Source organism: Xiphias gladius, chromosome 2 (genome assembly GCF_016859285.1).
Source record: "Xiphias gladius isolate SHS-SW01 ecotype Sanya breed wild chromosome 2, ASM1685928v1, whole genome shotgun sequence".
Classification (NCBI taxonomy): Eukaryota; Metazoa; Chordata; class Actinopteri; order Istiophoriformes; family Xiphiidae; genus Xiphias; species Xiphias gladius.
In genome coordinates this window covers 21279212-21305708 of record NC_053401.1, presented here as the reverse complement: position 1 = coordinate 21305708, position 26497 = coordinate 21279212, and the positions used below count along the sequence as shown (strand labels likewise).

Sequence of the window (26497 nt, the reverse complement as noted above, 5' to 3'; positions counted from 1 at the left end):
TTAGCCATTAGTTTAAATGGATATTACAGCGTCGTATCGTTCAGTACAGTGTCTGAAGTCGGTGCACGTCCCCGCGTAGGTCCACTGCGCGTTCTGGTAACCACGTCGCCATTTTGATTCGAAAAATATGACTGAGTTTTTCCTGCCTTGCATGCTAAAGTTAGCCCCGCGTTTGAATTACTTTGTGCGTGAGTACGTATCATACAGTCTGTATCCAAAATAACAGGTATTGCTATTAATGTCAAGTAGCCCTTAACGCCGGGGAACTCTTTATTTGATAGACTTCAAAGCAACATTTGGCTAACGAAGCTAAGGTGAGCTAGCTAACAGTAGCCAGTGTTGTCGGAGGCTGACCCCTTCTTCAAAACAAATCAGTAGTCGCTCACGGGCTAATGTATTTTAGCTAACACAGATAGCTAATAGTTAGCTGGATAGCTAGTGACTTAATAGCTGGTTGCTTGGCGCAAAACTCCCCCAACAGTCTAATACAGACGGGAGGAACAGCGGCGGACTTTCAATCAAAGGTAAGTTTTGGACGAAAAGATCGTCATGAGTTTGAGCGAGTAGCTAACGTTTACTCTGCAGCTGCATCGATAAAGTTGAACCTAAGTTGGAGAGCTATTTAAGTTGGCTAGCTCATATCAGTACACGTTAACTGTTGATAGCTAATTAGCGTACGTGCTAATCAGTAAAGGAGGAACTAACGTGAACGTTATCTAAAGTGATTGCCAGTTTTACAAGTTACTGTATACAAATCGCCGAATAAAGTTCAGAATGTAATGCTGGCTAATCGGCAAAATTTGCCAAAGGAAACTTCAGTTGTTAGATTAGTTAACGTAACAGACGCTATGTTAGGTGGGGTGCCATCGAGATTAACGTAATTTATTTCCCCCAGTGATATGTTCCTTATAATGCTGCATATCATTTAACTTTTGTCGTTATCCAGTAGTTAACTAACGAGCTATGTAAGTAGTGTTGTTCAGTATAGCAGCCGGATTTGGCTGAGGCCAGCAGCAACGGAGCCTCGCTGAGTTACTTAAATTAAGTACACACCGCCTAGGTTAATTTGAACATTAGTTACCGATGGATAAAAAAGAATGACCTTGTGTTTACACGACAGCTGCGAGGAATGTAATTAACCACGAGGACTGCAATTAGTGTAACGGTAATCTACATCGTTTTATTTTTTTTAAATCTTTAATCTTTGATAGGGGTGCCTCCACTGGAGTTGAAGTAAACAGAAATCTGAGCTCCTACTGCAAGTCAGTTGATGTGCACTTCATGCCAAGGCTACTGCAGCTAAGTTTACATTTCTTTAGCTACACACCAGTGTGTGTGTCTCATTGTTAGAAAGTCCTCGGGACTGAGGACCTCCCGGGGGAAGCGGGGACCCCTTCTTTGCGAAAATATTATAAACGAGGGATACAGATTAAAAAAATGTTGTTATTTATTGACGTGTCGTTTTAAAATACATTGTATCATTTGCTAAGTTTTAAAAGGAAATTATGGCAAGTCCCTCTCAAATCTTCAGAGTCTGAAGCCATGACTTATTTTGTTTGACAGTTAACACACCCAAAGATAATCAATAATGTGATTTGATGAAACACCAGGAACTCTTTGCCTTTGTGAGGGCATATTACAAAGAACAAGTGCAATCACTAGCCTTTATTTTCATAAAGCGCTCTTTCAGTATTTCATGACATCATCTTGTCTGTCTCATGTAGCTGTCGTTTGTCCTCTGAAGTGCACCATTGCAGACTGGTTGATCATTTGCCAGCACATGCCAGTGAGGATCTAGGACAACATGAGAAGTGTCCAGTTGGCACCAGTTGCATCTGTATTTACATTCAGAATGTAAAGGACAGCCAATGTAAAGTGTAGGAGGAAATCCTTTTTGCTTGATTTCAGCGCATTTTAACTTGCCTAATTACGCACTGTTGTTGACTCATAACATCTACACATATGCCCTTTATGTATGCCATTGTTCCTCTTTTCATCGTCTGTTTTATGTGCCAGTAGACTGTTTTTGTTGAGATTGCCTCTGGTGGGTTCTATTTTGGATGTAAAGTCAAGCATTTGCTTTCCTGCTCAGTGTCCACAGGGAGCATTCAACGGGTTATTACTGCACTTGTGTGCTCTGTAAATGTGTGCCAGATGGACGCTGCTGCTGCATGTGCAAGGAAGGGTCCTCCTCAGGAAAAAAGGAAAAGAAAAAGGAGGAAGCACTTCAGTTTCCTCCCAGGAGCTTTACTTCCATGATCAACAGTTGATAGCATGTTGCTCAGAGAAGCTTGTTAGGTTTGATAAAGCCAGCATATGTAATTGTTTTTTTGTCACTGCTGGTGTGTTAGGTTGTCTAGATTAGCTGCCACAGTAACCACGTGAGGAAACTAAACATACTTGCTTAGTCATGAAAGCATCAAATACTGGTTCTCCACCATCATCTGATATTGGGCATTTAAAAGGCTTTGTTGCTGGTCTGATGAGAAATGAGACAAAATCTTGTTCAGCAGTGGTCCAGGTATAGTGTTATGGGTAGGGATAGGATTTTTTTTTATTGTCCGCCTGAGAAGCAGCCACAATCTTTCATGGTCAGTTCCAGACCTAAACACCGATATACTGCAGCCTAATATATATTTCTGATCAACTTAGTCATATCTGCCAATATGCTATATCATAATGCTATCATAGGGTATTGAGTTAGAAGATAGAAGAAGTTAACAAAATGGATAGTATAAAACCGGAGGGATGCAATATCCCTGCCATTTGGTCTTGTAGGGAATCTTCACTTTTAACGCATTCTTACATGCTGGTGGATATTTCCACTGTATTGAGTTAGTACTTGATTGATTTTGCAGGCATGCACATTATAATTTTAAAAAAAAAATTGTTGGTTTTGTAACCAAAAAGACAACATTATAATTTTAAAAATGTTTGTCTTCAATCTTAAGTTTTATGTTTTGCTAGACTGTAGCCTGTAGAACTGTTAGGTCCCCAAATGTTGTGTTTAATACCCTTTTTAAAGTAAGATATGTTGTCTGCGTTTTATAGAAACTGACACTACACTGATATTGAATGAAATGTTCAAATCCTTGACATGATTTGTATGTTTAAGTATTACATATTATAACATGAAAAGTTCTAGACGTGTTATCCTTTGTTTTAATAAGATTTTTCTATACTTTAGATACTGACTTATCTGGTGTCTTTTCTTTTCCTTTTCCTTTTTTTTTTTTTTTTTTTTTTTTACCACGTTTAGAAAAAGTTTGTTTTGAACAAAACTAGTCTGCAGAGAGCTGACAAGGTTATGATTGGGGATGTCTGGATCACAGTTTTTTGCCCTGATCCTGAGACAGAATCCATTTCAATACTTTTAAAAAATAAAATTATATTTTTGTTTATTTTTTCTTTTATGATACAGCTAGTATGTCTACATTAGTGAAGCAGCATTGTTTGACAGCTGAGAAGCTCTGCATTAAAATCTAGCTGCTTCACAACTTTCCTTCCTTTCAGTGTTTATTATAATATCAATGTGGAGAGGAGTGTCAGGGTGGATTTGCTGTGGCACCAAGCTTGAGACAAGATTTTGACAGCTTCTGTTTAACCGTGACATGAAGAAATGACTATAGTTCAAATGCAGAACCATAGTAACAACACAGAAGTGTGTGGCAGTTGCAAAATGTTGCAGAAAAGCAAAACAGTAGATTGGACTTCATGTAGTTGATACCAGTCCATTAAAATATCAGGACATTCCTCATCTTTATAAAACCAATTGCACGTTAACACATGGTCACAGTATCTTGTTGTGGTCATTAAACTGAAACCTACATTCTGTAAATTTGACCCCAGATATAGACTTAACTTGAAGATTATTAAAGATTTTTAAATGTAAGATGTACTTCGGTCCTAACAAAGGATCAGGATGCATTCTGCTTCACGAATGCATCCCCTTTCAAACAGAATTGAGTCTACTAATTCATTTTATGCTTTTGAAAATATCGTTGGGGTTGGATAACATTTTATCAAATCTGAATCAAGTTATCCAAGTTAGGCTAACAGTAAGAATCTGCATCCTGAATGATGTGAGCTTTGCTAACAGGAATGTCAGAACTAGGGATGGGTGTGGTTATGATTTTTATCAACTTTATTGATACTCCTATTGCTTCTTTTTTTCATTACTAAAAATAATGATTAAAAGTTTTAAAAAAAAGAAACCGTTTCAGATATATTTATATTTTAAATATGATATGATATGATATGATGTTATCCAGCTATCTAAATGTAATGAATTTTTTTTACATACACTGACAAGCACCGGTCACTGGTCAAACACCACATCGATGTGGACCTGCTGAGGACGTTCACTCAAGAAACACGATGTCATCCATAGCAACAGGGTCAACCCTGCCCCTTCTCTCAGCTTTGGAGTTCTCTTTGCTCCTTAATAAAAGTTGCTCTTAGCAGCTTTGTGAATAGGTTTTAAAAAGAAGCTCATAGTTAGGAGCTTTTAGTGCCATTTAGTGGGACCTCTAGTGGTAGGATAAGATCCTTGTGAATATGGCCCCTTTTGAGTAAAGCAATTAAGTAGCTCAATCCCACCCTTGGTCAAACACTGACAGAGGAGAGCAAGACAGAGGCCCTGTTCATACCTGGCATTAAAATGTGTCTTGGGTGGTCTGATCACAAGCGGACAGCTCTAAGTACAGGTGTGAATGCTCCCAAGACGCATTGACATCCGTTTGAATATGGCAGCATTCTTTTAGCAGCGCGTACGCGAATGTGTCCGGGGCCACGTCGAGGACCGCCTACTCAGCTGACGTCCTCTGCGTAAGCGGATGTACGTAGTCACTCGTAAACAAATAAAAGTCGCACGAATCACGTTTATAGCGTCTAAAAATCTCCAAAAGCCCATAGAGAGATATTAAAGTGTGTCAAACATCTTGGGTGATTTGGTTTGTCTGGAACATGCTAAGGAAGAGACCCAGTGTCTGTTGTTTAGATTTCTTCTTCTTCTTTTACCTTCTGGCGTAACAGGCACAGGAAGTTCATTGCTGCCTCCCGCCGGTTAAAAACAACACATTTGGTCTTTGCAAACGGAATTGATGTGCGTGTTTATTTGCACAGAGAGCGGGGAGGTGAGATCACGAGCGGTCACTCGAGATGCATGTGGAGGCACCTTCTAATGCCAGGTGTGAAGTGACGTACTTAGAGCTGTCCACTTTGATCGGATCACCCGAGACGCATGTTAATGCCAGGTCTGAGCAGGGCCAGAGAAAAGAAGCTGCATGGACCATAAACATCAAAACCATTTTAGCAATCCGCACATCTCGCTCACTGGTCTCTTCCAGTACTGATCAAATGTACCAAGTCCTTACAAGTTGGGAACCTTTTTAGAACCAGCATCCCTAGGAACACTGGTATGCCAAAATCATTTTTCAGATTCGCGCACTCTATTTACACTTGCATATGTGAGTGGAAATGAAAAAATAGTATTTGACGTGACCAAACTTTGCCTTCAAAAAAGCACAGTTTCTCTTCAGTCCACTTGTCCATAGTTTTGTTTTTTAAGGTAACTGGCAGGTAGATTGTTCCAGCCATCTTGGAGAACTTGCCGCAGTTCTTTTGTAGATTTAGGCTGTCTCAGTGTCTTCTGTCTCTTCATGTAATCCCAGTCTGACTCAGTAATGTTGAGTTCAGGACTCTGGCCTTATGTATGGGGTCGTTTTCATGTTGCCGAATTAATTTGCGATCAGACGCCTCCCTGGTGGTTTTGCGTGAGGGATAAGACTCTAAACGTCTAAAGTTCCCAAAACTTTTGCACAGCACCAGTGGTTCCCATACATAGATTTATTTGTGCTGGCTTGCCACAATATCATCATAGACCATGACGTACCGATTTTCTATTTTTTTTACTATTTCTAATGGGTAAAAATTTTATTTCATTGTAGAGCTGCACGCAGCGCATTGATTTGCTCTGTCCCTCCTTGCACCACTTTCACGCTCGCTCTCTCGCTCTCTCCCTCGCTCTCTATCCCTCGCTCTCTCTCTCTCTCTCTCTCTCTCACACACAAACACATTGACAACGGACTCGTCCGTGAATAGCCTCTCCTCTCTGTGCACACTCTGAATCAAAACATGATCATGATCATGCACAGGAGGAAGAATTGTTGTTGGCTTTTCCCTGCAGAGAAGACAGCTAGCATAGCTGCTAGTCAATATCAACTGCTTGTGCAAGTGGATAAGGTTAACGTTAATTCTTTAACTCTGACACTGAATGTTTGCTCCCTCAATCTAGATGAATGTTGAAAAATATTTTAAGACTCAAAAAGGCTTGTCCTGAGGAGGTGCAAAGACAGTCTGGACCAGAAGGGTTAGCTAAACAGAGTACGTAGAAACTTAAGAAAACATGCATCCAATTAATTTGTTTCAAATATTTCCAGTGCTGCTGTGGCAGCTGAAGAAGCAAAAGAGAGTCAGGAAGGGATAGCTGTAGCTAATGAAGAGAGATATAGGAGAGGAGGAGGACAGCAGCCAACATGCTTCTGTGGGAGAGCCAGCTAGGGCAGAAATAACAGGTGAGATTGACAGCAAACAGAGAGAGAGAGCTGTATATATTGTTCAGTTATTTATTTGTCAAGAAGTACTTGGCATTTAAAATATTTGCTGTAGAGCACCTTATATACAGTATTATATAATACCTATATAATATATGTCTATAAAACATGATATGGGATCTAGTTTTGTGGGAAAGACTTCGTACTATATATCACCAACTTTAAGCAGACGTATAATGGAGATAACCCAACTTCACGATGGTGTAAAAAAGACTTTATAACTCTGTGTGTGCATTCACATAGACTTTTGGTCCAAATCTAAAATAAGGTCTGAATGGTATGATAATACATTGTAATTTCTTTTAAAATCATGTTACACAGTTGATTAATCTCTGCTGTTTTTTGTGTTGTGCAGGTTATGGTGAGCCTCTCAGTGTCTCATCTCCTAAAGAGGCCTGCGTTTTAAGAGGAGACCCATGCTGATAAATGCCAGGCCTCGCCACACTCTCTGTCGTTTGCACAAACACAAATGCCTGCCTGCCCGTGTGGGAGGTCTGATTAAAGATATCCACATTTCATCCACTGGTATGTGTGAGCACTTTCTGTCTTTTTGTAATGTATAGACTATGACTACATTTACCCGGACCACAGTAATCCCTCTGTTGTCGTCATTGCAAATAACAATGTTTTGATTAAGCTGGGTATGAGTGGCTTTTATATACTTTCAATTCCAAATTTACATTCCGTAGAGCAGAGCTTTATTAATGACTGAAGACATCACCTCCACATTATGTCACAACTTCAGAGTTGTAATATAATAATTTTATTTTATATATTAATTTGTTATTCTTTGTGCATTGTTAAACCTTAAGCATGTGAACAAAGATTGCTACTGATGAGTAAGATTCTTAAGTCTTACAGAGTAACAGGTTGTAAGTATCACAAAATGAGATTTCAAGATATCAGTCCATGGTATTCTACCCCAACGTATCATTCCCATGAAAGTCCAAAAAATCCTCTTGTTAGAGTCTGGATTGTGTAGTCTCCTAAGTAGGAATGAAAAGGGTTCCATATTTTGTAAAACTGAAATAAAAAAACCTTAAGTTCCAGGGTAGATCTGATCCATTGTGTTATGACAGGAGGGTGTTCGGAGATCTGCTGTAATAGTAAACAGCGTCTCGCAGGGAACAAAAGAATTTTGAGCAACTGAACCTTGTAAGAATTAACAGGTAGTGGTGGAAGAATCCCTAGGATACCGGCAGGGGGCAAGAGTTAGAGTTAATCCCAGTATTTCATTAATTTCTTGGAGACCATCTGACCAAAATAAGATACATAGTGCCATCCAAATATGCTATGCATGTATGTCCCATCTTTGGACCTTAAAGTAGGTCTTTGACAATCGGGGATTCATTTCCCTACGCCTAACTGGGGTAATATGAAATCGGTGTAGTATTTTAACCAGAGAAATCAGCTGGCTCTGACCAAATAATGACCCAGTCACATTCATCTATTGAAGAGCTCATATCCTCTTCCCACAGTTCCTCAAAGCTATAGGAGTCCTCTTTCAGTGACTCTGATAACACTCTGTAGACTCTGGTTGTTAGTTATTTCTTCTCTCCAAGGGGGAAGTAGACAGACCCTGTGGGTTTGCCTTACAGATAGATGAGACATAACTCTTTGTCTGTAGAAATCTTTTATTTTCAGAACCAGGTAAATTAATCTTAACCTTAAGATCATCAAAGATCAGTAGAATGATATTCTTTATTAGGTCTCCAATTACATGATACCCTCTATCTGCCCAAATGGAAAAGGATTTGGGTTCAAGACCACGTGGGAAATCAGGATGACAAATTAAAGGAAAAACTTGAAAAATGAGTGGAGAAACAGGATGACAATGCCCCCATCCAAAGGACATGAGGGGTCACTGAATCGTTCGATTATGAAAATGATGTGAATCATATGTATGACCTTCACAGTCATCAGATCTCAACCCAGTTGAACACCTATGGGAGGTTTTGGACCCATGTGTGAGACAGCGCTCGCCACCACCACCATCAAAAAACCAGATGGGAGAATGTCTTTTGGAAGGATGGTGTTACACCCTCCAGTAGAGTTCAGGAGACTTGGAGAATCAATGCCAAGGAGCATTGAAGCTGTTCTAGCTTGTGGTGGCCCAACACCTTACTGAGACACTTTGTTGGTTTCTCCTTTAATTTGTCACCCGTGTCTCTGTCAAAAGAGTGAGGTAACATTTTCAGGAGAAAAAAAAATTATTTGGTAATTCAGTGATAGCTGAGATTACATCTGCATACTTCAGTGGTCTGTTGAGCATAGGTTTTGGCTCAGCTGAAATTTTGGGAAGCTTGAGATTGTCCAGAAAGTTTTCTATATCTGGGCTACTCAGAACGGTTTTTTCTGATCCATATAACCATTCGTTAAATGTTTTAAAAGTAGAAGTGTAATGGTCCGTGTATTCGTCCCAAGCCATCACAGTACAGACGTTACCGTTCAGTGCATAAAGTCAAACAGAGAATACGCTGTGTGCAAAGATTGATGAACAGAATATGGAAACCATATTTCCACGTTCCACTTGGAAATCTTAAGCTGTAAGTCGTTTGCAACATGCTGTGCTAAGCTTAGCGCAAACTGATAGGCGTCTGACTGAGTCAGTCACACTATGGCGAGTGCAAATGACACACAGGAATTAGAACACAGCTGATCTGAAAGATCTGAAAGATCCGCTGTGTGGGAAAATTTTGGGTTCTAAGTGAACTACGACGAGAGAGAGAGAGAGAGGGGTGGATAGGATGAGGATGGTGTGACGATGTTGTTCGACAGTTGTAGGTTATGTGTGTGGAAACACATTGAATATACTAAGGCATATACGAAGGCATCACACCGTTTTGGATGTTTAAATATAGTCTAAGTTGAACAAATTGAAACACTCTTCCCAATGCACAAGTTTTGGGTTTTTTTAAATTATTTTATTTATTTTGTACTTCTACGACATAAAGATATGCTTTTCGGTTTTGTAGCTGATTGTGACGTATTGCCTTTTGTTTTTTTTATCAGCCCTACATGAAGATATGGCCTATATGAGAGTGTATGTACACTGTTTACGTTTTACATTTCACTGCTTAATACACTACAGGCTGTACCAGCTACCATAGGGGGGGGCTTTACAACATTAGGTGGAACAAACTGTGTGAAATAAATTAAAGGAAATAGAAATAGTATGAAATGAAACCTAGCTTTATGCATGTTGGGTTTTTTGTTGCTTTTTTTCCCCCTGTTGTAACAGACTCATACCGATCTGTGACTTCTGTGAACTATTAAACCCCTATTTAAAAAATAATCACTAAGTTTGTTCCCAGACTTGTTGAGAGCACTGTGACTCCACTGCTGGTAACACACTAAACCCTGAGAGTTCACTGAAGGCATCACAGCTCAGCTGAACACTGCAGAGCCACTGGAGTTGGGACCAAAGTAGTTGAGTGATGTAAGCTATAGCCAGTTTACAAACTTGGTTTTTTGTTCTTTTTTTGGGTAAGTCAGAAAGACAGTTCTAGTGAGTAAAAGAACAACGGCATCATAATTTTCTCCCTTGTCATTACAGCGCTGACAACTGCTTAAAAACACATGCTTTCAGTTTTTTCATTGCCGAAATAGTTAGCCACAAATCTAGCTAATGCCATGTTTTGTAATGGAAGAAAGCTGATGAGCTGTTAACATACGGTGTTATACACATTCTGCCTGAGTGACGTAATTGTAAATATGTCTGCAACTTGCATGTCGGTAGAGTTACTGTCGGTGCATAGAAACATGTCTAATTGTCTCATAAGTTTAAAGCTCAGACACAGTACCTTTCAGAATGAACTTTTAGCTAATGTTTGACGTTCATATTTCAAAAAAGCTGGCTCAAAATGGTAATATTAGAGGGATCCTTAAGCCTGCAGAAAAACAGTAGAAATAAACCTGCATGCTGAGACCAGTAAATGATTCAGACCCTCCCCATGCCCCCCCTTTGGCTCATTTGTTGTCTTGTTCTCAGTGTTTACTCTAAGCAGTTTACTGTATCAGTTTACTGCACCCTTAAAGATGAAATGTTTTTGAACTGCGACATAAATAATGGTTGGGTAATGCTTTCCTGTAGCTTGCATCCATTTAACCGAATACGTACTATATAATTTGTTTTGTCTGTAAAGGAGAACCTTTGTTTTCCAGCTGATTATAATCAACATCAACAGTAATAATATATATATATATGTATTATTATTTTCTATCACAGAATTTTAATATATTTGTTGTATTTGTGGTGTTCAAGTTGAATGTTTACTGTTTTAGACAATAAAACAGACTTTGTTATGCATCTCTTGAATTAATATCGGCCGATTTATATTGTTATCGGATTTTTAAACCCTCAATAAACTAAGAATTAACAAATAAGCCAGGACTTCCGGACAACGATGGACACAGCCATGGTGACAAAACTTGAACGAAACAAGACAAAACAGAAACAGCGGGCAGAACTATACAGAAATCAACAATACGGCAATAGTGTCACATAACATATTGCCTCAGTAAAGCTGAACACAGTAAACCAGCATGTCCTAAGGCAAAGGGGAAACCATCACCGCTGTCCATCTGTAATTTTATAACGTAAGGAAATTAAGGAATCAAACAAAATCTCAGTCGGTGTTTTTACTGTCTTTCGCCAATGTAACTGGCTCATGGCTTGTTGGCAGCGTTACTCCTTTGTTGTAAAAATGTATTTGCTTTGTCAGGGGTCACGAAAGTACACTGCTTTCCCCAGAGTGTAACTTGCAGATGCGCTGGGAATAGTAATCCATATTTCAAGCCAGAGTTGTGAAGTAACTTCATTGAAGGCCATCCCCTGTTTCACAACTTCATGGGTGAAGTTTGGGAAAATGTGAACTTCATGGCCACAGAAGGAAAGTGACTTTTCTCTGGAAAGTTTAGGGATATGTTGTGTCATGTGGAAGTGGTTGACCTGGACCACCATCAGCTGCACTTGGGGTTTGGGTGGTGGCTTCACTGTATATTAGATAAGACCCGTCTAGCAGCAATAAGTCCTCCAATGTTTTTATCCCTGTGGTCTCATGGTCTTCAAGAATTTTGTAGCCTGGTGACCCTCTTCTTTTTTGGGAATGCCGATGACTCTCAAGTAGTGGCGGTGTTTATGTTCCTCAAGGTTTTCCACCTTAACTGTTAGAACTTTGTCGTTAGCCGGTAGCTGCAAGCAAAGATTTGTCAGAGTTTGCACTTAGTCAGTAACCGGCAGTGATGCCTTCAGTGTGCTGAAGCCTTCTATGATTGTGTTCGGATCACCAGGTGAATCATGAATTTTTCTATTAGGTCAATCACCAAAGACAGTAGTGGTTTGGCACCATGTTGTGAGGAGGCCAAAGCATTGCAGATTCCAAACTGATTGTGCATGCTGCCACGACTTCTTTGACATGCCCGAGTCAGTCAGATACTTAAATTTGTCAGTTCGGGATAAATGTAGTTTACCGAAAAGCAGTTTGCGATGTAGTGGTTTGCTTGAATTCAGACGCTGTTGAGGGAAGCGTCTACTCTCTTTCCCACACACTGTCTGTCTATCATGTGCGTTTTACCTTTGTGGGCATCAACTTGCAAATTCACCAAAAACAAGAACATTTCTTTTCATAGTTTTACATGAAAAAAACTGTATGACATGAAAGAACAGTAAAGAGTATGTTGTTTTTATTGCAAAATCTTATGAAAACATCAATAAAGTCTTATTTTCATCAAAATCTGTACATGGTCAAAAAGCCCTCATTTATTGCAGCAATAGTTGGAATACTTTGCATCTTTTTTGATCATGCTTAATCAGAATATTAAGCATACTGTATGTTAATACAGGAATATTGCACTCTTAAGTAAACATAGTCTGTGATATAAAAGGACAGGAAGGTTTAATCCTCAAGTTTACAGCTTTGTTTACATCAATTTTTTAATCCCTGCTGCCTTCCCCACCTACCCTTCCATTTTTCCTTTCCCTGCCCATTTCTTCTATTATTTCTGGCCACTGCTGGGCCTCCCTGTGTTCCCTCGACCTCCTCCACCTGCATGTTTTCTTTACCATCCCTCCCTCCTCACTCTGCTGTCCTATGACCCAGGGCTGTGTCCCCCGTCCCAGCGGCAACCATGTTTTGGAAGTTTGACCTGCACACCACCTCCCACATTGACCAGCTGCTGGAGAGGGAGGACGTGACGCTGAGAGAACTGATGGAGGAGGATGACGTCCTGCAGGAGTGCAAGGCCCAAAACCGCCGATTGCTCCTCTTCCTCTCCCAGGACCACTGCATGCAGGAGCTAGTGAGCCTCATCACCACAGAGCCGCCTGTTGACCTGGAGGAGAGGAGCCGCTTTAAGTGAGTGCCCACATTGGTTACTGACACAAAAGTGACATGTTTCAGGCTGCCAATGTACAAGTTGAAAAATACACCTTGTATAATATGTGGTATACATTAACCATATGTGTACCACATATGGATCAATTCAGTACAGCCATTATAAACTAAAAATACGAACTACAATTTATATTGTATTTTATTGATAACAATTTTATGAGACTACTGGAAAAAACGCAATACATTTCCTAAACAGAGAATATAGAAAATTGGTAAATATAAATCTTCAGATAAACTGTCAGGCTTATGAGCCAGACCTTGACTAAATGCTGTGATGACAACACCATACTGAGTTAGATTCAAGATCCTTTATCAACAGTTTAAACTCGGCGATAGACCCGCTCTTTTCAGCAATTTGTTGTAACACACATTAAAATTATTATATTCTCATACTTGTCATTCGTAAATCTCTTTAAGAGAGAGAATACAAAAATATTTTGTTATTACATTGTTATATTTTGTAACTGTTTGTTGTGTTCAGCACTCCTTTTTGCTCTCTTTTTTTTTCTTTATTTTAATTTATTACGTCCTATTTTTTTCTGCTTTGGTCATTGAAACTCCCCACAGAAATTGTCAAATTTTATTTAAATGAATACAATCAAATTTCTTTTTATGTCTTTTAGACCAATCAGGGCTTAGATAATCAGAAAACGTTTCAGAAATGCCACTTCAAAATCATTAGTTGCACCAGGACTCCTTCACATTGTCACTCTGTGTTTTCTTATAAGATTTCCCAACATTGCTTGTGAGCTCCTGACATCAGATGTGTCCATTATAAATGATAAGCTGGGCGGGGACGAGTCTCTCCTTGAGATGCTCTACCAATTCTTGGAGCAGGACCCGCCCCTCAACCCATTACTGGCCAGCTTCTTCAGCAAAACTATCGGTAATCTCATCGCCAGGAAAACCGAACAGGTACAATGAAAAAGAACATGGCTTGCGCTGTTAATCCATTGTACCACATGAAAAACTGACATACGGTATACTGCTATGTGGAAACGAAAGCACTTTTTATTTTTCCAGGTGATTACTTTTCTAAAGAAAAAGGAAGGCTTCATCGGTCTGGTGCTGAAACATATTGATGCCTCTGCCATGATGGACCTGCTGCTTCGCCTCATCAGTTGTGTGGAGCCTGCCCCTTTGAGGCAGGAGGTCCTTCATGTAAGCGATCTAAATATGTTTGTACGCCTGCCCTGAGTAAAGGTTTAAAAAAAAAAAAAAAAACCTTGAAAGTATCTAATGCAGTTTGTGTTTTTTCCCATACCAGTGGCTGAATGAGGAGAAGTTGGTACAGAGACTCACAGAGCTCATCCATACTGGTAAAGATGAGGAGGTGAGTGGTAAGCCTGCTGGGAGCTGACCTGTCACTATGCTATTCTGATACTCTCTTTATCAGATGAAGAACTTTACAAAACTTAACTTAAATGTGCCCTCTGTTCATTTAGATTAAATCATTCAGCAATTTATCTTTCAGAGACAATCAAATGCATCCCAAACGCTTTGTGACATCATCCGCCTTAGTCGAGACCAGGCCAATCAGATGCAGGAGAATGTGGAGGCTGACCCACTATTGGCTGTACTAGAATCGTAAGTTCACAGTGCCTTATAGTTAAAGTTTCAAGAGGAAAAAATAAATCTCACCTGTGTCCTGTTCTTTTAGCAACATAGACTTTAACAATTACTTGTGGTGTTTGGAATGAGTGTGTACTGAGAATTGTGGCGTTTACCTGGCCACAGTACAATAGAAACGACATTTCAAAATGGCACCATTTTGACTTTGTTTAGCAGCCAAACTGGTTAAGCCTTTGGCTCACCTGATGTTTGTAAATGGTTATTTTTATTCCATTTTCTGCTTTGAATCGGTTTGAGGAGACTTGTGAAAGACTTGGTAAAGTTGTTGATTGAGTTGAGATTGTAAACTTATATCATAGCTGACTCCAATCTGGAGTGAAAAGTTCTTTTAAAAAACAAAACAAATGAAAAAACGTCAGGTTGTAGTCTGTGTGCGAATATTAGCTGGCAGAGCCTTTTTTGATTTTGTGTAAGTCTGAGTTTTTCTTTTTATCATGCTTCCCTCAGAGGGACAGTAGACTTGCACTTAATATAAGTAGCATACTAATGGGACACTTGGTTTATTTGTTAAACAGAACACCTCATTAACATCTCATCATCATCAAACTTTTAGTTTCAAATTTGTTAAAGCATAAACGGTTGTACCTTTCAGGCAGGAGAGCGTGGCGGGGCTCCTCAAGAACTTGTTTGAGGGGGAGAGGAGTGAGGCCTCCATCGTTAATGGAACTCAAGTGCTACTTACCTTACTGGAGACCAGGAGGTCTGGGTCAGTCAAGTGTTTCCTGTCTAGATTGTAATTGTCAATGTTGGGAGCTCATGCAATTTTGGTTTGTCTGGGTCCTGGTCCTCCCACGTCGTCTGAGCAATAAGACAATAAGACAGAAGTAATTAAAATATAATTTTATTTACTCCTTTAAGGTATCAGAAATGCAGAGGAAATCCTTTCCTTTGCTTTTATGTATGCATCGTATTATATGAATACAGACGCAGTCACTTGGTTGGTAGTATACTCTTCATAGTGTAAAGTTTGGTCACCTAATGTTTTTGTCTGCTTGTGTCTCCCAGGTTGGAAGGGCTGATGGATCTGTATTCTCAGGGTTATGAAAGGTCTTACACTGTCAACAGCAGTATTTTAAATGCCATTGAGCCCCATTTAAAGGACTTCCAGCAGCTTCTCCTGGATCCCCCCAAGGTAAAGCCACATTGCAGGGCCATGTCGTGAAGCAATATAATTCTAAACATGAACACATAGAAAATGCTAATTATATGATTTATATTTTATATATATTTTCGTGAAAGTGACTGTGGTTAATCCCATCATGCTTAACAGTAGTTTTTGCAAGTGTGGACACTTATCTTTTGAAATAGTGCAGTAGCTGGTGGTGAATTGACTGTACACATTTTCCCTGTTATACAGCCTTGTGGTCCCCTCTGTGGTGCAGTTGTAGGATCCAAAATGAGGCTTTTTTTGTGTATTGGTATCATCTTGTGACAGAACTAGTTGATGTACTTTTCCAATTCCATCTACAGAAAAGTGCAATATTGACAACCGTTGGCGTTCTAGAGCAGCCACTGGGGAATGCCCGCCTTCATGTGGCCCGGCTGGTGGCCGCCCTACTGCAGACCAATGCCCCCAGCATCTGCCAGGAGCTCTGCAATCTTGCCACCATGGACCTACTGCTGGTAGGCTAAGCCTGTCTTGACTCTGGACTTCGAAACTCTGTAGCTCCTTTTTGTGACTGGACACATAGTGAGTTAGATGTGTTTGAGCTCTCATACATTTTTTAGAAACTGTTTTAGAGGAAGTTTATGCCTGATTCTGTTTTTATATCTGAAAAAGTTGCATCAGATTTGCACAAGTTCAGTCTTGAGGCAGGGAACCACCGATTACCGAATCACACCCCTTGACCAAAGGGAAGTGGGCGTGGCTTCTTTGGAACAGGTTCATCAAGCTTTGCGTGCCGTTCAGCAGACAGGAGATTCAGGCGCTCCACCGTTTGCCCCAGTCAAACAACATGGGGGCAGTGGAGAGTTTCTGGTTCAGATATTACTACCATGAATTTTTTAGTAACTGTGATAGAGGGGCACAGTGCTGCATACAGTTTTCCTGTCAGTGACTTTACTTTACATCTCTCTCTCTCTCTCTCTCTCTGAATAGGATCTGTTCTTCAAATACTCCTGGAATAATTTTTTGCACTTCCAAGTGGAGCTGTGTGTGGCGGCTATCCTGAACCACCCTTCATCAGAGGAGCGGCCCAGCCCAGGCCTCCAGAACCACGATGGGAACCCTGCAGCGTCTAACCCTGAGGTGCAGGGGGAGGCGGTTGAGACAGACAGGACCATTGACCCACAGACCTCCATCCACAATGCCCTCGTGGCACATGTAGGTGGTTTAAGCAGCTCTGTACCCTGAGAATGGCATGTTACACCCAAAAGTCTTTTTTGTGTTGTGTTTTTTACTGCTGCCCCCTTAAAGTCGATGAGTCTATGCATCAGTCCGGAAGACCCAGATTTGACTTTCATTTTGTCAGTCGAGTCACTGCACTGTTTTTTTTTAAATCTGCATCACTGCACACAGCAAAAACTCCTGATACTGGACAGCCCTGGTGTTTTTTTTTTTCTTAATCTCTTGCCAGATTTTCATGCCCTTTCTCGATTATTTCCACACTCATTAATTCTGTGTTTTTGTTGAACCCTCAGCTCTTCCAGAAGTGTCGATTGGTACAGAGGATCCTTGACGCCTGGGAGGAGAATGATAGAATACAGTAAGAGTCTCTTCATATGCTTGCCTAGCTATGATCATTTGTATTAAACTAGCACATGACCTACCACTACATTATTACATGCTGATTATGCATATCAAAGCTAAAGATGTTAACTTACTGTCTTTCTCTTCTTTGTATTGTATTTTGCAAGATTACTGCAGTACAGATGTGTGATGACAAAAGTGAAATAGTGTTATTTCAGTGGAGTTACTGTGTTGAAGGTAATCCTAAGTGTACCTGTGAATCTCAGGGCTGAGGGTGGCACCAGGAGAGGCAACATGGGTCATCTGACCAGAATTGCAAACATGGTGGTCCAGAACCTGGAGAAAGGACCAGTACAGGCCCAGATCACTGACCTTATCAAAGGTAATTATATATTGTAGTAGTCCTGATGCCAGATAAGTTACCCGTTTAACTACAAATTCAGTAACAATTAAGATTCCCGCTGTGGTTCGCTCTTGCAGAGCTGCCAGAGGACTGCAGAGGTCGCTGGGAGAGCTTCGTGGACGAGACCCTGAGAGAGACTAACAGAAGGAACACAGTAGAGCTAGTGAGATATCATTCAGTAGTACTCTTCTTTTTTTCTTTCTGGATAAATACCTTTCTTTTAACTTTCCTCTCTTTGTCTCCTCTCCTAGTTTAAGCCCCGTGTTCATAGCAGCAGTTATTCAGTACAGGACTAAGCAGCCCAGCACACTGTCAGAGCAACCGTTACCAGCTTCTCAATAAATTAGAACTTTCTTTTCAAATTTGTCATTTTAATAAATCTGACAATTTAAGCAACAACGGTCAGAAGTGTTTTGAATTAATGAACAGTAGTGGTCCTGATCATACTTTGTAGATTTAGAGGTGCCCCTGTGGAGTGTTCTTGTAAAGAAACAAAAAATATGTTTTAATTCGGTGTTACTCATCAAAACATATTGTGTGTATCCTTGAACTCTAACAAACATGCTGAATATATTTCCTTCCCCATTAAACGTTCACAAAGCCGATTTTCTTCAAGTATAAGTTAGTATTTCTAACCCTGCGCATTTACACGCTACCAGTGTGCAACGTCCTTGTCTTGGATGGCGCATTGCAGCATTTCTTGCCGTGTTACTGCCACCTGTAGATCAGTGGAATAGTGTGAAACCATTGGCAGGAACTCGTACTGCACCTTAATACATCCATGGCATTGCGCCAACAGTATGTGCGCGTGCCTGTGCGTGATATGGACAAATGGGGACCCACACGTAGAAGACCACCTCCACAGCGCTACTAGGGGCCTAAAAGTCCACAGGGAACCTTTAAAACATGGCAGCCTCAACAGATTTTTTACAGTACAGCGAACTGAGTTTTAACTTGCAGCACAGTTACTAACATTTGACTGTTTTCTATTGGACACCGGTAACGTACTGTTGAAAACTGAAGAAAGTTAACCAAAGCTCCACACTTTGTCCTGCAGGTAAGCACCCACAACATGCACTCGTCCAGTGAGGACGATGACATGGAGAGCCCCTTCCCCAATGACCTGTCTCTCCAGCAGGTAGGATAGACTCACCACCATGGAAACAAAATCCCACTTCATGTCACTGTTAACTACTAAAATAATGTATATATCCATCTCTAGCAACCTCCTCGGTCCATGGTGACATACCTTTTAAAAAGTGTCCTTTTGACCCTCCCAGGCCTTCTCAGACTATCAGATCCAGCAGATGACTGCCAACTTTGTGGATCAGTTTGGGTTTAATGATGAGGAGTTCAATGAGCATGATGAAAATATTAAGTAAGTCTTACGGGTCTTACAGTACTTCTTGCCCTTTTAAGGAAAATGAAACAAGATTTGGTACTCAGCATCAAACAACTGCGGTGCAGCCAACAGAGCAAAAAATTCTTGTTTTTTATTCATTCTCAGTAAACACTGTTTGATTATATGTCTGTGTTATTTTAATAATTGAGTGTAGGTGTAACATTTTGACATTCTACTTTTTCTTTTTCCCCAGTGCCACGTTTGACAGAATTGCCGAAATAAACTTCAATCTAGATGCTGATGATAATAGTGTAAGTGTTTTGCAGGTGCTCGTGTCTGACTCTGCTACTTCAGAATTGTGTACTATTATTACAACTACTGCTACTGCTATTGTTGCTACTACTGCTGTTGCAGCTGTTCAGCCCTGTTTAAAAGCAGTGTGAGCCACCGGGTCATAATATGTAGTGAAATAACTTCCTTATGCTTACTTTTGGTGTCTTATTTTATAATAACGTGAAAACATCATTATTTTACTTATAATTTGTAGGAGATTAAGGAAATTCTCACAGTACTGCACTGCTCATCAATTTGATGAACACACTCTTGGCTAAGCACCACATAATTTATCCAAAATTGAAACGTTCAATCGTCTTATTCGTACACAGGCCAATGCGGCTGCTTTTGAGGCCTGCTGTAAAGAGAGGATACGCCAGTTTGATGATGCTGAGGAGGAAGAGGACATTTGGGAGGAGAAGGAGATCAACTATGCAACACAAGCTAAATCCAGAACAAGGTAAACTTGGTAATGTTCTAGCTTTTGGTTCCCTCAGTGCCCTTCTTTACATGACAAGTCTTTCTATCTTTGTTAACCTTCCCATCTGTCCCCTATTTAACTCCATTGTTCCCGTCTTCCAGGTTTGGGGTCTCCCAAACCTCAGATGGAAGCTCCAGGAGCAGCATGGAGAATGGAGGCAGGGAGCAGGACCGTGGATCTGAATCTGATGAGGACGAAGACTCTGACCAGAACACGTCAGATACAGGTAGATCGGAGGACAGCAATCACTCACAGAACATATCCTAGTGTCATTTTAGCCTGGAAACAACCCTTCAAGAGCTCTATTGTCTTATTTTGTGCCCATTGTTTGTCTTGTTTCGAGGTCCAGGCTGGACAGCGAATTTCAGGGACTCTGGAGGGACTGCAGGAGCCCAAACCCCAGCAGGGTGGGACAGCTCTGCCGGGGGTGGAGCAGAGACACAGGAAACAGGCTGGGCCAACTTCACTGAGTTCCAGCCTTTCTCCGGGTGAGAAGCAAACCCTAAGAGGATGAGAGCGTAGTTTATAACCTAATAGGTCATAGTTTAATTGATACACCAAGTATCAGTATTTTACCAGTCAGATGATTTTCTATATAAGACGGAGGTATTGTTTTAGCTCGTAGATTCAAGAGTGATTGTTCCAACACCCCTTTCTCTCGAGACCTTCCCAGAGGTCGGTGTAAGAAAACATTTTGGTCTTAAGTTTTAGAATTGCAGGAAAAAATCTGAAAATTAGGAGAAACCAATGACTCCCCTTAGAGGATATGTTCTGACAGCAGTTTGAATACCAAACTCTTCACCTCTACTAAGTGGTAACAAATAAAAGCTCTGAATGGTTTGACCAAAAGTATTTGAAGGAAAGTAAAGGCCATCAGAATCAGTGATGATCTATATGACGTACTGAACAGTGAGAGATCTGTAGTGTGTAGTGATGTCACATGCAAACCCCCCCTTTAATGGCTTTGTAGCCCGCTATCATTTTGTACAAATTGTTCATCTGTTGAATGATATGGGGCATTTAACAGTTCTATTGCCTTGTATTAGGATTTAACACAAAACAGAGTCTGAAAAATTAGGCAGAACATACAGTGGATTCAGAAAGTATTCAGACATCTGCACCTTTGGCAAACTTTGTTTTGTGGATTGAGTTTCAAATGGATCAATTGCCATTTTTCCTCATCAACCTACCTACCTCAATAATCCATAATGGAAAAGTGAAAACACGTTTTTACATTTTTTTTGCAAATGTATTAAAAATCAGAGACAGATATTTCTCCTATACAAAATTATTCAGACCCTTTGTTGTGAAACAAACTGTGTTGAGGTGCATCCTTTTTGTTTTAATTATCCTTCAGATGTGTCTACAACTTCAGTGGAGTCCACCTGTGACAAATTGAATTGATTGGGCAAAGTTTAGAAAGGCACACGACTGTGTACATAACGTCCCGCAATTCATACTGTATGTCAGGACAAAAAAAAGCCATAAAGGCTGTAGACCTCTGAGATAAAACTGTGGCGAGGCACAGATCAGGGCAAGGGTACAAACCCATTTCTAAAGCTTTGAGTTTTCCAAGGAGCACAGTCAATCAATAACTGTGAAATGGGAGAAGTTTGGAACCACCAGGACTCTTCCTAGAGGTGGCCGTTTGGTCAAACTGAGTAACCGGATAAGAAGTACCTTGGTCAGGGATGTGACCAGGAACCCCATGGTTACCCTAACAGAGCTTCAGAAGTCCTCTGCAGGGATGGGAGAACCTGCTAAAAAGGACGACCTTCTCAGCAGCAAATCGTCAATCAGGCCTTTAAGGCAGGGTGGCTAGAGGAAGGCCGCTTTGAGCAAAAGGCAGATGAAAGCCTGCTTGGAGTTTGTCAGATGACATTTAAAGGACTCAGAGACCATGAAGAAAAAGAGTCTCTGGTCTGATGAGACACAACATTAAAAAAAAGTAGCAGCACGACAGTAACCCGAAGCACACAGCCAAGACAGCACTGGGGTGGGATCAGGACAAGTCTCCTGTCTGTCCTCGAGTGGCCCAGCCAAAGCCAAGACTTAAACCCCACAGGCCATCTGTGGAGAGACCTGAAGATGTCAGTTCACAGACACTCTCCATCCTGTCTGACGGAGCCTGAGTGGATCTGCCGGGAAGAATGAGATAAACTGTCCAAATCCAGGTGTGCAAAGCTTGTAGAGACTCACCCAAGAAGACTGGAAGCTGTAACTGCTGCCAGAGGGGCTTCTACAAAGAACTGGATCAAGGCTCTGAGGGCTTCTGTAAATGAGAGATTTCTAGTAAATTTGCAAAAAAAAATGTAAGAACGTGTTTTCACTTTTCCATTATGGATTATTGAGGTAGGTAGGTTGATGAGGAAAAATGGCAATTGATCCATTTGAAACTCAATCCACAAAACAAAGTTTGCCAAAGGTGCAGGTGTCTGAATACTTTCTGAATCCACTATATGTTCTGCCTAATTTTTCAGACTCTGTTTTGTGTTCTTTATGTTAATACAAGGCAATGTTAATCCTGTCCACACTGTCCACTTCATAGAAAAATGGACATTCTGATGGAACAGTTGCCATTCTCTACAACTTAACAAAGATTTCTCTTTTCCTTCTGGTTTCCTACAGCACAGAGACTAATCCCAGGTGCAGCTCTCCTGTGGACTCAGGCGCTGGAGACGCAGTTAAACAAGCCAAACAAAACCACGAGAAGAGTGGTGAGTGTTTACATTCTAAGAGCTCAGCTGATCCACTGATTCCCACCTACCTACCTCCGTGTTGGAGATGGAAACTTAAATTCCTGAAGCTGTCTCTGTTAGAGTTGGTGAAAGATTTTTAAAATGTAACAAAACAGACCTAAACAATTACATTCCTGTTGCTCAGTAGGCTTCGTTTGTCCGTGTGTCAGCAGATGTTAGTGCCTCTCCTGGTGCTCGGCCAGTTGGAGAAGGGAGGAAGGCTCCTCTCGTGGCCTCGGACAGCAGCTCCTCTGGGGGATCTGACAGCGAGGATGACGACAAAAATGCTGGTGCTCCTCCTACTGCAGCCATCACCTCGGAAACGGCTGTCGCTCCTGGCAACAAGACAGCTGACCTCAAAAGGTTTGTATCTTATAGCTGAAAGCTTTGCCGTCGGATGCTGAGTAGTAAAATCCTCCTCTGTTGACCGGCCTATCTAAGGAAAGTGTATCCTGGGAGCTACTCTGCAGAAACTTAATCTCAAACCGAGATTCATCCACTCAGAAGGCTCAGTAGAAGAAGCTTGTGATCTGACAGACGTAGTTTGGTACCGGGTAGCAAACATCATGTTGTTACCTTTTCCACTACTGTGGAAAGGTAGAATGGAATTACCAATTGAAAGAGTTTGTGTGTTTTTGTTTTTTTTTTCATCTCAGTCATCGGGGGAACACACATGGCTAGTTTAGCTTCAAAAACAAAAATACAGAGAAATAATAATAATAATCATTATTAATTAATTAATTAATGCTGATGATGCAGAGTATTTGATTGAAATTTGATGGTGTAAGAAATGTTTTACTGCTCCCAGGGAGTAAGAGGTAGTGAATTACTCCCAGAACTGTAAATCATTATGTTGCTTAATTTCTACAAAAGCTAAAGTGATTCTTTGTTTTTTTTTTTTTTTTTTTTTTGTCCTCTCCCCCCCTTTGACCTTGTCTCCGGTGACATAAAAAGGGTCAGCTACAGACCCAAGAGAAGAAGACGCATCATCAAGACTGAATACTTGAGAAACAGAAACTGAAAGCGTGTTGGTGTGAATTCAACAGTACCTCTTAATTTCCCCGTCTGTGTGTGTCTTGCAGTGAGGAGAGTCCGTTGTCTCTGGAGAAACTCTCTCTGTCAGATCCTCCAAAAACATCAGAGCAGCAGCCGGCTGAGGATTCACTTGTGAACACACAGACTGACAGGAAGTACGTACCCACCTGTCAGATAATTTGTGCTGAAATAATGACTTAACTCCTTGATTACCGATTCTGGAGAAATGTGATCATTCTGGTGCATAGTCAGGGAAAAAAGCAGCAAAAATAAAAAATCATCCTCCAGTTAGTTTTATAAATTTACACTTCAACTTTACTCTCCAATAAAAAAAAGTCCTGTGGGGTTGTATTGCTGCTGGTCAATAATAATGATTTAATTATTTTCTTAATAATCAAAATGATAAATTAAACTGAGTATCCATGGTGACAGAGGGTGGAGGGTGGTGACCCTCTGGTCTAAAGGTCCAAATGCAGATGTGGACGGCAGATGCACATGTGGTTCTGTTTACACTGCATTTGGTGACGTTAGTGGACAGTAGAGACCACGTGGCCGTGAATTTTAGGTTGCGAGCAGACGGTCTGCGTGAACCCGTGTGGGCAAAGGCGGCTGACGAAATTTATGTCACGTAGACCCAACAATTGGATGCCGATGCTGTTTAATTTATATACCCTCCTCCTTACCGTGGGGATCTCTCCAAAAGTAGGTCTGCGGCTGAAACGAGTAGTTGGTTTATCGTTCAGCCGATGGTCTCACCGAAACGATGTGCTACTTATCTTTGACGGTAAACTTAACGTTTGTAGGTTATTTCAGCGTTGGTCAGACTGAAAAAAGCAATTCGCTGACATCCCGTTGAGCTTTAGGAACTGGCGATGTGCATATTTGACCGTTTTCTGATATCGTGCAGACCAAACAAATGACCAGTTCGTTGCTCCTTAAATCAAGAAGGTAAGCGTCAGATGCAGCCCTTTGTTAACTCAAGGTACTGTAGTAGGAAGTGTTTCCAACTGTGCGCTGTGGAAAATAGTTTGATAGTTTTTAAACTGTCAGATACATTTGTTTTCATATCATGACGAAAAAACAGTCGCTAAGCACTGTTGACATTGAGTGCTGAGATGAGAGACGTATCTCACATCTAGTTCAAACAGATGTTCTCTTTGTCTGAAAATGTTCAAAATCCATCTCTAAAACCTATTTCGGTTCTACATTCTTTAATCGGGGAGATAAAGATGACAGTACTATAAAATCAGTGCACTGAAACATTTTAGATTTCCCTGTCTATGTCCCTAGAAAGACCTATTTGAGCTTCAAGACTAGGTCTGCAGTAGTTTGTCCTCAACACTGTGCCCCCCCCCCCCAGCTTAACCCACATACACTACGCTCTCATCCTCTTAGACTCTGTGTGCATTTGACTGTTTCCTCTGTCATCCTAACAGAGAGGCAACGCCACCTCCCCAAGAAGTGTCAGTCAACGGACCGGTCTGAGCGCGACTCGAAACCCATCAGTGATGGTGCTGCGGACTGTCGGCCTCCTCCAGAGTGACTCCCCTAAATAACCTCACTGCAACTATGGTGTTTTTACTGAATCACTCTGCCATGTTATTGGACCTGGACACTGCCAATCGACACCAATAATGAGGCGGCGGAACATGTAAAAAAGAAAAAAAAAGAGATATATGAATATATATATATATATATATATATATATATATATATATATATATATATATACATATATATATTCATATTCATATATAAATATAAATATGAATATATATGGATATATTCATATTTATATTCATATTTAATAAGAAAAAACCAACAGACAGGACGGAGTGTAGAGGAATCATCTTCAAAGCCTTTTTTCCGATGTTGCACATAATTACGTGCGGTTTTAATGTAGCAGCGATCTTTGAAATGACAGAATCCGAGGGGTAACATCATCATCGTTATTATTTTTTTATGTCCTGAAAGATTTCTCTCCTACTTGTTCAAAGCTGTTGGAACCCCATTAGTAGGGATTTTACATTGTCACCCCTGAACGGATAGCACAGGCTAACTTTTAACGATGCCTCAACAATAAATACCTGTTTTTGAAAACATTTTTTTCTTCAGGCTTCAGAAAAAGCACTTATGCAGCCATTTACTGTACATGATAGCACAATGCAAGTGTTCTCCCCTCACCTCTGCCGGCTGTCTTATCTGTCCTCTCCCCCAGATCAAGGTTTTTTCCATTTTTTCTCCTCTTTGGTTTTCTCTCTTGGTTGCCGTTGACGACAACATCTGGTTGTCGGACATGACCGGGTTTCTAAATGTTTTCAAGTGCTTCAGGAGGGGCGGGTCAATGAACAGAGTTCTACTAGTATTACTGTCTTTTGCTCATGTGCAATAATGTCAGTTAGCCATTTTATTTAAAATGAAATTCAGCATTTTGGGGTTTTTTTTTTTTTAAAGAATCAGTCTAGCATTGGGGGCATATTTGGTATAGTTTTGAACAAAGAATTCGGATGTAATCTCAAGTCGAGGTTTCTGATTTTTAAATTTTCTTTTCTTTTGTTTTTTCTTTCTAGTGCATGTATAACTGGTTCTCTGTTGACCTAGCTAGTGAGCTAAGACCTTCTGATTGTATTGACCTTTAAGTTCTTCTCGCTATCCCCGTTAAATCAACCAAACATTATCTACCTATATACAAATATTATCTACATTTAAAAGTAATTTTACAAGCAATCTTGAGATTACTATTGTTGTCTGTTCCTTTTTTTTTTTTTTTTTTTTCTCTCTCTCTCTCCACCAAGCACTTACTCTCAGAGCGAGAATGGCATCTGGTAGGAGTGA

At 40.5% G+C, this 26497-nt stretch overlaps 1 protein-coding gene across 5 annotated transcripts; it reads left to right on the top strand.

Annotated features, from left to right (window-relative positions):
* The first annotated feature begins 63 nt into the window (after positions 1 to 63).
* On the top strand, positions 64 to 25366 carry ppp6r2a (protein phosphatase 6, regulatory subunit 2a). 5 transcript variants are annotated; one of them, XM_040146187.1, is made up of 24 exons: positions 64 to 524; positions 6970 to 7139; positions 12716 to 12970; positions 13738 to 13924; positions 14033 to 14170; positions 14277 to 14342; positions 14484 to 14596; positions 15234 to 15341; positions 15647 to 15773; positions 16112 to 16264; positions 16740 to 16964; positions 17282 to 17346; positions 17597 to 17712; positions 17811 to 17896; positions 18791 to 18871; positions 19014 to 19111; positions 19329 to 19386; positions 19741 to 19868; positions 19991 to 20115; positions 20233 to 20377; positions 22518 to 22606; positions 22798 to 22990; positions 23710 to 23817; positions 25099 to 25366. In XM_040146187.1, exons 3-24 carry the CDS (start codon positions 12744 to 12746, stop codon positions 25145 to 25147), a joined length of 2685 nt encoding a protein of 894 aa, XP_040002121.1. In that variant the 5' UTR covers positions 64 to 524; positions 6970 to 7139; positions 12716 to 12743; the 3' UTR covers positions 25148 to 25366. The 5 variants fall into 5 exon arrangements, with proteins under 5 accessions (XP_040002121.1, XP_040002112.1, XP_040002088.1 ...); XM_040146178.1 differs by having other exon boundaries at positions 15234 to 15347; positions 20239 to 20377; positions 25099 to 25365; XM_040146154.1 differs by having other exon boundaries at positions 15234 to 15347; positions 25099 to 25365.
* Positions 25367 to 26497: the final 1131 nt, after the last annotated feature.